The 12,379-nt window shown below is 30.4% G+C and overlaps 1 protein-coding gene across 4 annotated transcripts in view; it reads left to right on the top strand.

The window, feature by feature from the left end:
- Positions 1-12,379, top strand: part of LOC124358811 — an 88,885-nt gene that overhangs the window by 52,343 nt on the left and 24,163 nt on the right. For all 4 annotated transcript variants that reach the window (XR_006922083.1, XR_006922084.1, XR_006922085.1 and 1 more), the window contains 2 exons: positions 6,513-6,786; positions 11,307-11,414. Coding sequence is in view for 1 of the 4 variants with exons in the window: in XM_046811089.1 (XP_046667045.1) it covers positions 6,513-6,786; positions 11,307-11,414 (382 nt within the window). In the remaining 3 variants the exon portion in view is untranslated. The remainder of the gene's footprint in view (positions 1-6,512; positions 6,787-11,306; positions 11,415-12,379) is intronic.

The raw sequence follows: 12,379 nt of genomic DNA, 5'->3' as shown, positions 1-12,379 counted from the left end.
ATAAGTAATGAATTTATTGTAATTAATGAATCGGTTCTTGTAATTAAATTTAGGACTGAAAATTTCACAGCTCTTTCACAAGTAGATCAATCATGTGAAAGTATCAAATTAGTAAAGTACTAGAACATTTTTAAAAGTTTCAACAGTAAATAGTTAAAAGTTATAAATTGGCCAATGAGAATTAGCGTCAGTGCTCTGCCTTGTAAATGTGCCAGTACTGCAGGGTGTTTCTACAAGTGAAAAACAGTATTATGTGCATTAAAAAAACAGGTTCTAAAAAGTTAACACTTAAAAAAAAAACTAAAATTACATTTATATGATTATCAAGGAGAAAACCTCAATAAAACACTATTGGATTCGTTAATGTAGACACACCATGGAAATATTCCAGAAGTTATGGGACTATTCCTAGAAGAAAACAAGGAATGATTGTTCCACCAAGGTGACTCATGATTGATATGGAATTCGTGCCCAAGTGTGAACTGATAAGAGGCAATGTGAAGGTTGTTAGTGTGCCAGTATTGTTTATGATTTCCTGAAGACAGGAAAGAGAGAGGGGAGTCAGATATGACACTAGTTTACTTGTTTAGTCTGCTTGAAGAATTGGCATGTTTTGTTTTATTTAGTTGTTTTTATTTATTTGTGCCATTTATACATTTTTCAACAGCAACGACTAATTATTGGTGCACCATTGAAACAAACATAAAACTGTGGCAGCGGTAGTATGAATTAGTATAAATTAGTAAGAGAGGGAATGATTATGCATTGTTTGTGAGTTATAGCATATAACTCAAAATAATAGTTGTTTAATTTATTCTGTTGAACTTTTCCTTAGTGCAATACAGAAACTTTCATATATGATCAATTGTTTAGGTATTAAAGGCCGCAAATGATGTTAATTCATTCCAAAAGCCTTAGAGTATCGGTATCTGCTTATTTGATTTCCGGTGAAAGGTCTACAGCTCCATGTGTTTTATATTTCTTCAACGAGAAATAAGAATAAGGTTAGGTTTGCTTTGAGCGATTTCTCGCTGTTCTTTGTGTTTCTTCATTCTTCGTCACTTTATTCAATTGTAAAAACATGTTATATTTGTAAATTTGTAGTTTCCAATTATATAAAAAGTTGTATTATATTTGTTTATTGTAACCATATCTAATGAGAAATTACTTTTCTATATACTTACTAAATAAAACAAGGAATTGGAAATCAATGGTTTAGGTTTAGCTCTGGATTTATTCTTTGTAAATATTTTAATATGTTATAATATTCATATTTGTAATAATTATTGTATTATTGTTTATCGTTTAATATTTGAAACTGTTAATCTCAAATGATTGAAATCTCACATTATGGTATAATATTTGCATGGACTGCAATTGTAATATTTCTTCCATACTAAATAAATTATTGATTTTTCTGGTCCTTATAATGATGAGTTCGAGGGAAAAACTTAAAATTACAATATTAAAATTTTTAGGACAAATTAAAAAAAGTATTCATAAAAATGTACTCAAGTGTAAATATTTTTTATAATTTTTAATTATTAGCCTACTCTTGAAAATAAAAAAGTACAAAATATGACCTCAAATAAGAAAATGTAAAGATTTTGCCAAAAATATATTTTTTTTATATCATTGTTTAACACATCTGGGTGTGACAATAGACCAGGTGCTGTAGCACTAAAAGAGTTAAATGAGTAGCGATTTTGGCCCATTTGGTGTGTATAAATTTAATAATTTAGTGTATATTGTTGTGTATATAGTAATAATAAAATCATGTTGTGAATCCTTTTAGAGAATGTCTCTATACATATTTGCAAAAGAAAAAGCTTTGTATGTTTTAAAATAAAGACCTAAATTATCCTAAGCTCTGAGCTTGCACTTTTAAGCCTCTAGGTAGCTTACAAAACGACTATTATACAGAAGAAAGTATGCACTGAGGAAGATACATACATTTGGCAAAAAAATTCAAGTAAAGCTAATTAAAACATCACCAATGTTAAACATTTTCTCAATTTTTTTGTTCTGTAACGTCAGGTACTAGATGTCTCACTCAGTATAAACCAGCATTAAAGTTAATAATAGTCATAAAGGAAGTTTTGAATTACTTATTTCTCATATTTTTTATGTAAATCATTATGAAAATCATACTATCCTCATTACAATTTTGTTTCTGCTCCAAACAAATGTATATGTACTATATCTTCCATAGTTATTCAGTAATAGCAGACTGAAGGAGTGTTTATCACTCAAGTAGACAACTTTACTGTTATTGTGAACTCCAGGATGTTGATATTGGATACTGAGAACTGCACGTGGTTTCTAGTGGAAATAAATCAAGTGTCAGATTTATACAATGGTCTCTCTGTCACTCAGCCATGAAGTGGCCTTTAGAGTTTATGTCTTGCTCTCATTCCAACCTTTTGCGTCTGGAACAGTGACAGGAATCTTGTACTTAGCTGTGATTGAACAATTCATTCATAATCATGTAAGTCTGAAAATAACTCTATTTTATATGGCAGGTCGATACTACTGTTATTAAATATTTAACTAATAATTGAAATAATATTCAAAATTTGCTCTCTAAATTCATAGATATCTTTGTACTATCACTCTGAACATTCAAACTCAGCCCACTTACCATATTTTAAAATTTCTTGCGTCCAATAAAAATATAACTGCTATGGTTTGAAATAATTGTTGAAAAACTTGTTAAAATGAAAGTACTAAAAGGCTTCTATCATATTATGACGTTATTGGACTATATTACCAAGCCTTAAATGGACTTAATGTTGTTGACTGGAACTTTTAATATATTAAGAACAAAACAGTTCATTAATTTTAGTTTTGTTATTGCCAAACAATAATTTATTGAACATTATATTATGTTATTAACTCCACTTATAGGGTTATCTATATATATTAATGTAATTAAAATAACTAAAACCCTTTAAATTAAAACTTTTTATTACATACACGTGTTTCGGTTTTTAACCATCATCAGTGTACATTAACCTCTAAATAAATAATAAACAATTAGATATACACATGTGGACCTTTTAAACATATGTTAAATTTAAATGACACAGTTGTAATTTTCTTATTAGTAATCTGTATTTAATATTTTAATTTTTTCAAAAATTGGATTTGTCTTATTTTTCAGATTACTATTTAAAATGTTATGAGGATCTTTATTATAATTTAGATAAATATGTAATTCTTCTTTTGTGTTTAATTTCTCTCCTTTCCTTTTGATATCAAAAATTTCCATGTTCTTTTCAATATTTGTGTAGTTATGGTCAGTCTCCAATAAGTGTTCAGCAAAATTTGATTTTATTGTAGACATGTTATTTGTTTTTAAAGCTTGTATTCTATATCACCAACAATTAAGTTTTCTAAAGAAATCCAAAAAGTTAAAATTAACTTTCTTGATATAAGTATTTCTAACCTTAATGGAAATCACTCATTTGAAATTTATAGAAAAACAACCCAAACAGATCTTCTAATACCATCATCCTCTAACCATCCTTGGAAATACAAATTAGCAGCATTTCACTCAATGGTAAACAGAATGTTAAATATACCAATGAGCGATGAAAATAAAAATAAAGAAATAAAAATAATAAAATACCTACCTGTCAAAAATGGATATCAACCCCAAATTGTAGACAAATTGATTAAGAAGAAAACAAGAAAAATTAATAAAACCAACAAAATACTACCTAATCATAATACTACAGAAATTCAGAAATATATATGTGTACCATTCAATACTAAATTAAACAAAGCTGTTCGAAAAACCTTTCAAAATTCAAAATTCTCCATCAGTCACCAAACAAGAAATAATACATTTAAACTTATTGAAAACAAAGTGAACCAAAATGATGACAAACAGGAATTATACAAACAATCTGGAGTATACAAAATTAACTGTAGTGACTGTGAAAGCTATTATATTGGGCAAACTGGAAGAAATTTTAATAAAAGGTTTAAAGAACACATACAAGCTTTAAAAACAAATAACCTGTCTACAATAAAATCAAATTTTGCTGAACACTTATTGGAGACTGACCATAACTACACAAATATCGAAAAGAACATGGAAATTTTAGATATTGAAAGGAAAGGAGAGAAATTAAACACAAAAGAAGAATTACTTATTTATCTAAATTATAATAAAGATCCTCATAACATTTTAAATAGTAATCTGAAAAATAAGACAAATCCAATTTTTGAAAAAATTAAAATATTAAATACAGATTACTAATAAGAAAATTACAACTGTGTCATTTAAATTTAACATATGTTTAAAAGGTCCACATGTGTATATCTAATTGTTTATTATTTATTTATTTATTTAGAGGTTAATGTACACTGATGATGGTTAAAAACCGAAACATGTGTATGTAATAAAAAGTTTTAATTTAAAGGGTTTTAGTTATTTTAATTATATTAATGAACATTATATATTTATTTAAATAAAATATTATACATAATGTAGCTTTGGTGGGAAGAGTTATTCAATATGAATGTTGAGTACAGCTTCAATTCAGATATCAGATTAATGATATATTTAATCTAGATAAAGTCATATCTATGTACGAGGGGGTAACCAAATGAAACCGGAATAGCATTGCTGTGGATGGAACTTGTGTAGTACGCATTTCTGCCGCTAGATTTATTTTAACCCTTTTACTGCCGGCCATTTTTTTATTGTACCAGTCAAAATTGCCAAGGACTGTTGTGCATCCATTTACAAAAAATGCTGTATCTTTTTTATTTTTCATTAGATTTGCATGAATTTTTATTTTATTTACTCGTATTTAAATGCTGTTTTTTAAATAATAAAAAGACATTTTAATTTGAAACAAACACATTATTTATTTTTTAAAATGATATAAATAAAAAATAAATAAAAAAATAAAAATTGTGTTTGGCATCTGATAATTTATTTTTAAAATTATACTAAAATTATGAGCATGATATCATTATAAACTAGAGCAATTGCTTAGAACATATACCAAATTTGAAGGTGCTACCTTGAAACATAACTGCACTATGAGGATTTTCCCAAAACTGGTAGGCCTCCTCTAGGCCTACCAGTGGAATTTGAAGGTAAACTTATCTGTGCCACATCCCCCTCACTATCTAATAACTCCTCATTATCTGATGGTAAGATACAGTCAGGATCGTCATCAGTGTCATCCACATCACTTTGATTGTCATCAATAGCCCTAACAATAATATCAGATTCGTTCTCGGCATCTGAATCTGACAAATTCTGAAGGAAATCGTCACTTAGTTCGTCTTGCACTTACTTATTGTTCCCTCACTCACAGGAGAGTTAGATGTAACTCTTTTACTCATTTTATCCTTGATCAACAAAAGTAACACTTCAAAAAACTTTCGATAACATTGTAAACAACAACAATGAACGAAGATTTCAGTAACATAAGCCGATCATCTGGTTTTGACAGCTGTCTAGGTAGTTCGTCAATTCTAGTCAAAGACGACAAAAATAGAAATCCAAAGTTCTTCAAATGGCTTCTTTCATTATCCTTTGCTCCTAAACAACCAAAATACCGAATATTTTGGCATTTGAACATAACAGTAGCCAGTAACGATAAAAAAAACAGACGTCCGACATATCGGACGTTGGCGTTTTCGGCAAAAATGCCGACGTCCGATATGTCGGACGTCGGCAGTAAAAGGGTTAATAACAAACTAAAAATAGGTACATCTATATGTTAATATAACCTTCCGATTTCACTTATGAAAAATAATGTCATGTATGTGGCCTCCTCTACTGCGCTGGTCCGCGACAACTCTGTCCATGAAATTCACTATGATTACATGACAAGTTTCCACTTCCTTTTCGCCGACAACCCGTTAATTTGCTCCTGCAACTCACTGATGTTTTGTGGGCTTACATCAATAACTTCACATAACCCCAAATGTGAAAGTCGAGGTGTCAAGTCACACGACATTGATGGTTGGAATTCCGAAAAATGACACAATCCTGTAACTGTTCACACAGCAACACAATTGTTTCAATCACCCTATATATTCAGGTCACTACAGGTACAAAACGATGATAAGTTTAGCTCTGAGATGACACAAACCGTCCCGTCCTTTAGAGAGGGTTTATTATTACAATTCGTATAATAACTTATTTTATAACATTCAATGCTGTGAATTTTAAATGTTATTTCTGAATAAAGCTTGGTTTATCTAGATTATGATGAAAGCAAAACAATTGGACTAAATGAGCTTACCATAAATTATTTTGAATTTAGTGACTTAAGGTGAGTTGTTAAATTCACTTAGTTTCCAGTTTTTATTTCTCGGAAGTGAAATAAATTGTATATAGATAGGTAGGTCTGTCTTGGTAATGGTCTATATAAGTGTTGTATTTCGTAATGGAAACAATTTTTAACCCATCTAATGTTTTCCAATTTAAAAAAAAAAGATTGTTGTTATGCATGTAAAACTGAATTCACATTATTTTGCAGGAGACTACTAAATGATAATCCTGGCCAAGTGTACGAAACTACCTATGTTAGGTATTTGCTGTCATTTAAATTGTGGAAGAAACTGGCAGGGAAGGAACACTATGTCAACATCAACAAGGAGGCAGTGGCCAAACTGAAGCCTCCTCCGGACTTTGCAGAGAAATTGAAAAGTGGATTATTTTCCAATGTCCTTCCTTATGTCTCCAAATCTGAGAAAGACAGAATTACTCTTTTCTTCATGCAGTCACCGTTCAATGTTAAAAAGAAGGCACAGGTATTTTGAATTATTGTAGCTATTTAGTGAATTTAGTTATTTAAGAAAACAACAGTTTCCATCTTGATTACTCACAATAAAATTAGCAAATTTTAAATATTAACTTTAACAGCTTTATTTTAGTTATTGGTATTTTGTAAAAGGAATATTTATCTTTGAAACAGTTGTTTCAAATCCCTTGTCTTAGTTAACTGAAATTGATTACTCAGGAAAAAATGTGTTTGTAATTACATTTTGAACAAAATTGTTATATCAATTTTACTTTTTTGTGGGAAATGTTAGAGATGGAACCTTACCAACAACACACTTTTACAAAGAGAATATTTAAAATGATCAGAATTAACTGAAATAAAGTTAGTTTTCTATTCTATTTACAAAGTCAAATCATAAATAATGTGTTTTCATGTTAGACATTATATTTTATTAATGTATTCTTAGAGAACAGTATTAATGTCAATAGTATGTACAGGATTTAAACTAAATAGGTTCTGAATTTGCATTGTACAATTCTACAGTAAAGGGGCCTGTTGCTGAACCATTTGTGCAGTGCAGTCTTGAGGTCCTTTCCTTTTTGGTCCGTAGTTACGCATGTACTTAGTTGTGTATTTTCCTGCCAATATATAATGGTTTTTTCTCAAAAAGAGACCTAAGATGTGTAGGCAGGTTTAACATTGTTGTGATTATGAGGTTGTACTGATAAACACCATTTCGCCTAGGAAAGTCCTCATTTACTACATGCATTATCACTTTCATAATATACTCGTAGAGTGCTACAACTGTCAAAATGTTAAGAGTTTTAAAGGCCTCACTGCAGTTATCTAGTCTTTGTAGCCCTGTCAGAGTTCTGCTGCCTTTTCTGAAGTCTACGGACTCTTTGTAAGTTAGTTACAGAGGTTCCACCCCCAGACCATTATTCCATATCTGATATACAATTTGAACATTGCATGGCAGGCACACATTGTTGTTTGGTCATTTATTTTGTCTTTAATTCATCTTATCGCAGAGACTGCTACTAAATTGTATGTCAAAATAATCTATGTGAAGTGTCCAAGCTAGGTTCTTGTCTAAAGCAATGTCTAGAAACTTAGCTTTATCATGCATTTCAAAGTTTGGTAGGAGTGGGACTTGATAAAATTTCTTCCAAAATCTATTTGAGATGTTTTGGTTGTATTAACTGCTAGGTTATTATTGTGTCAATATTGGTATGCTATGATGAGACCTACACATAATTTCACAGCCAAAATCTCTCTTCTCGGTTATTTAAGTACTAAGGTTGTATCGACTGCATACATCTAAATGAGACAGTCCTCACCTATTTGTGTAGGTAGGTCATTTATAATAAAAAAATGAAAAGTGCAGGGCCCAGTATGGATCCTTGAAATACTCCTCGAGTCACAGGTTGAATATTGGATCCTGTTTCTCTGATTACTCTATTTTCTACATGCCTTAGTTCGAATAGCTGACTCCTTCCATTCAAGTTGCTTTGAAGCTACTCCTTAACTATGCCTGCAATACCCAAGATTTATAGTTTTTAAATGATAAGTGTGCATTCTAGGTAGTCAAAGGCTTTTGTGAAATCTAAGAAAATCCCTGTTGTAAGATTTTTATTTTCAACACCATCAATCATTGCCTCTACTGTTTGTACTATTACTTAGTGGTAGATTTGCCTTTAGTGAACTCATGTTGGACATTGTTAAGTAAGCGTTTTTGCACAATTGCTTTATTTCTTTTACATAACTCTTTTGATTAACTTGGAAAATGTAGATATGAGGGAGATAGGCCTGTAATACTGGCTTGTGAGGAACTTCCATTTTTGATTTTAAGGTATGGATTATGGACATTGCCATTGTGAAGTTTAATAATAGAATACTGTAGATTGTAGAGGGCTGGTCTCATCCTGCCTGCCGTAGTGCAAGTTTCAACATTACATCTGTCGTTTTATGATTTAAAAAATTTTTGTTCTCTTGATTTGCTGTGTTCAAATGACATTACATTAATGAAAAGCTTGATCTGTCCAACAAGCTTTGCTTTCATAACAAAAACATTACTGATGATAGGAAACTTAAGTAACCGATCTCTACACAAAGTTTTTTCAAGAGTCTCTATTTTATCAGAGAGCTTCAACTTCCAGAAATGTAATGCTCTTAATTAATCAGTGAGAATAAAAAGAATGGAGAATGGAATGTTCCTCTGGTAGGACTCTGTATTTGTTGATAGAGGGTTCCATTCCAGTTTCTGCTTTGTCATGGCTACCTCAGGCTGCTACAGTACATGGTCAATCCGTCTCCTTTGTCTAGCTTTTATTTCAGTGTTTGTTCTAAGTGGGCCATTTCATCATTGTGCTTGTCGAGTACGTGTGCAGAATGAATTAGGAAACTATAAATTGTAGCAAAATGCTTCAACCTGTGAAATGAATTGATGAGGAACTAAAACGAATACAATTACGAGGTTACAGTGGATGTTTCTTGGTGAGTAATATTATAAGTACTACTATCGATTAATGATTACTAAACATGACAATACTAATACTTGACGACACAAGACTGAAATGAGTGTGCACCAAACATAAGGATTGCGATACAACTGGTGGGCCTGGTCACACCCCACCACTAGTCCAGCAGTGAGCTCCTCTTCTAAGGCATATATTTACCAAGGCCTGCAAGTTTTGAGTAAACAACACTTTCCCGGTTTAATTTTTGTAAGGGTCTTGTTTCACTTTTGTGAAGGTGTTCTAATTTTACACTTAAATCAGAAAGCAGTGGTGAGAAGTGTGATGAAATGGGTGAAGCAGTGCTTTGTTAAATCAAAGTGAGATCAGGTATTTATTTATAAATATATGACAGTATGTAAAATAAATAAATAACTTTAGCCACTTATAATAAGGAGTATTTTAACTACGTTACATATAGAAAGTAATAGAAGTGCGCCACTATTGTCTGCACCCTACCAGGTGACATCTATCTAGTGAAGCGATCAGTCAGGAGTTGCGCATGTACAGTAGTACTTGTTTTCGACTGCTTTTATGTCATGTGAAAGCATTACTGCAGTTACTGATAGTGTCTGTCCCGTAGTAAAGTGAAATTAAAATTTCATTGAAATGTCTGCTTTATTATTGCTGGAACAGTTTTATCAATGAAAAACATAAATCACCACTCAATATATCTATATTTATTAATACAATAAATAGTGTCCACTTGCAAATCCTTAAAACTAATATAAAAGTGACCTAATGTTAAAAGTTCTCATATACATTCAGATGAGAAAATCAACATGAAAATTTTATTCAAATCAAGAACCAACATATAATTTACATATTACAGTTTTAAGCAATTAAATCAAGGTTTAAATTAGATTTTATCTCTTTAGGGATTTCCTCTGTGTTGCTTTGTTGTTGCACTTAAACAGTTTACATGTTAAATACAATGTCACATTAGTTTACATGGTAGTACCATAAATAAAAACAATTTCTTTAAAATATTGTTTTTGTTTGTAAAATAAGTTTTATAGAGCAGAAGATATAACTGGAGGAACACTGTTAGAAACTGTTTTATAAAATCGTATCATTATGTCAGTTTATAATTCATAAATATTTTAAACAATTTTTTTTAATGTTACCAGAATATGCGTCTTTTTACACACTTATTCCAGTAAAATTTGTTCACCTGATTTTCATTAGAGCAGAAGGAACAATTTAAACAGTAAAGGAAAAACAAGGTATGCTTTATTAAAGATTTTTAAGACTTTCAATAGAAATAATTATTCAAGCAAATTAAAAAAATGTATACATAATCTAAAACCATATTTAGTTAGTAAAGTATATTTTATTTGTTATTGATTTTCAAAATTATTTATTTTATTAATATTATTAGTTTAAGAATTTTTCACAACCATAATAGGTCTAGTTGTAATTAGGAACTTTGGATTTATAGAATATCAATTTTAAATAATTTATTATGATTTGTAACGCTATGTATGTAGAACATATTAGTACAAGGCCAGCTGGCCAGTGCTTATTGGTCATTGACTTTTAGTGTGTCTTGTGATCGTTTGTAATTGAAAGCCGATTTTTTTATATGATTCAATATACTTATTATTATAAACATATTTTTAAATATTATATTTTTAGTACAAATTATTGATGACTTTAAATTGTACATTTTTTAAATACAATTTTAACTATATTTCAAAGCTATTTGTCAAACCGAATGTAAAGAACCATTGCCCTAATGGAATATTATATAACACAACACATTCAATCTGTGGCTTTAAACAAAGTTAAACAGATCTCTCACCTGATTGTGTTGTAGAACCTATAACGGTTACTTTGGATTCATGTTTCATTATTATTTTTATCTATTTAATTTATTTTCACAAGGTATGGAAGCAATAGTTTGTGTAATGTATTGAGTCATTTATTATTCTTGTAGAATCTGTTACTTTATTTAATAACATACAATATATATTGTGACTGTGTAAACTAACTGTATGGATCTGTTTACACATAAACTAACGGATTTCAGTTATTCCTGAAAGATGGAAGAAAAGTGCAACCTACTGGTGATTTAGAGAAAGCATTTTTGTTTGAAGAAGACTTCAACTTAAATAATTTGTTTATTGACGACTCACAAGTAAGTCCTTTTTTCACAACTAACAACTTTTTTATAGGTTTAGAGCTGGTACATTAGAGCTTAATGTGAAACCAAACCCTGTCTGATCGACCAATGCACCTAGAACCTAGGTTTGTTATTGTACCAAAGGATTTATTTATAAATAAATTTTCTATATCATTGGATGAAAAAGTTGTGTTTTTTCAAATATATGTTATTGTTTGTTTTCATTATTTTGTCATTGAGGCAGTTCAACTGTATTTTAAAATTTGATTTTCTTTTGCAATTGTTTTTCTCATTGAAAGAAAATAAATAGTTGTTTGGTTTTACTTGATTATGAGATTAGCGAAGCACCATAGCTACGTTATGTATAGCGAAGTTGGTTTTCAATTTTTAGATCAACAAGATATTTATTTTTTCAGTTTTACTCTTTGCTAGTGAATTCCCATAGGAAAAATTAGTTCTTGCTATCCCTGCCTTAGTAACATGTGAAATAACTAAGAGAGTGAATCTCAAGTGATCCTATCCTCTTTAGCATGTTTTGGCTTACGGAAAATGAGTTCTTGCTATCCCTGCCTTAGTAACACGTGAAATAACTAAGAGAGTGAATCTCAAGTTATCCTATCCTCTTTAGCATGTTTTGGCATATGGAAAATGAATTCTTGCTATCCCTGCCTTAGTAACATGTGAAATAACTAAGAGAGTGAATCTCAAGTGATCCTATCCTCTTTAGCATGTTTTGGCATATGGAAAATGAATTCTTGCTATCCCTGCCTTAGTAACATGTGAAATAACTAAGAGAGTGAATCTCAAGTGATCCTATCCTCCTTAGCATGTTTTGGCATATGGAAAATGAGTTTTTGCTATCCCTGCCCTAGTAACATGTGAAATAACTAAGAGAGTGAATCTCAAGTGATCCTATCCTTCTTAGCATGCTTTGGCTGGTTTTTGAAAACAATCTGTTACTTTCAAATTTAATCTTATCT

The sequence above is a fragment of the Homalodisca vitripennis genome, chromosome 1 (genome assembly GCF_021130785.1).
Source record: "Homalodisca vitripennis isolate AUS2020 chromosome 1, UT_GWSS_2.1, whole genome shotgun sequence".
Taxonomy (NCBI): domain Eukaryota; kingdom Metazoa; phylum Arthropoda; class Insecta; order Hemiptera; family Cicadellidae; genus Homalodisca; species Homalodisca vitripennis.
The sequence above is the reverse complement of the archived record's forward strand: the minus strand, read 5'-3'. Positions and strand labels throughout refer to the sequence as shown.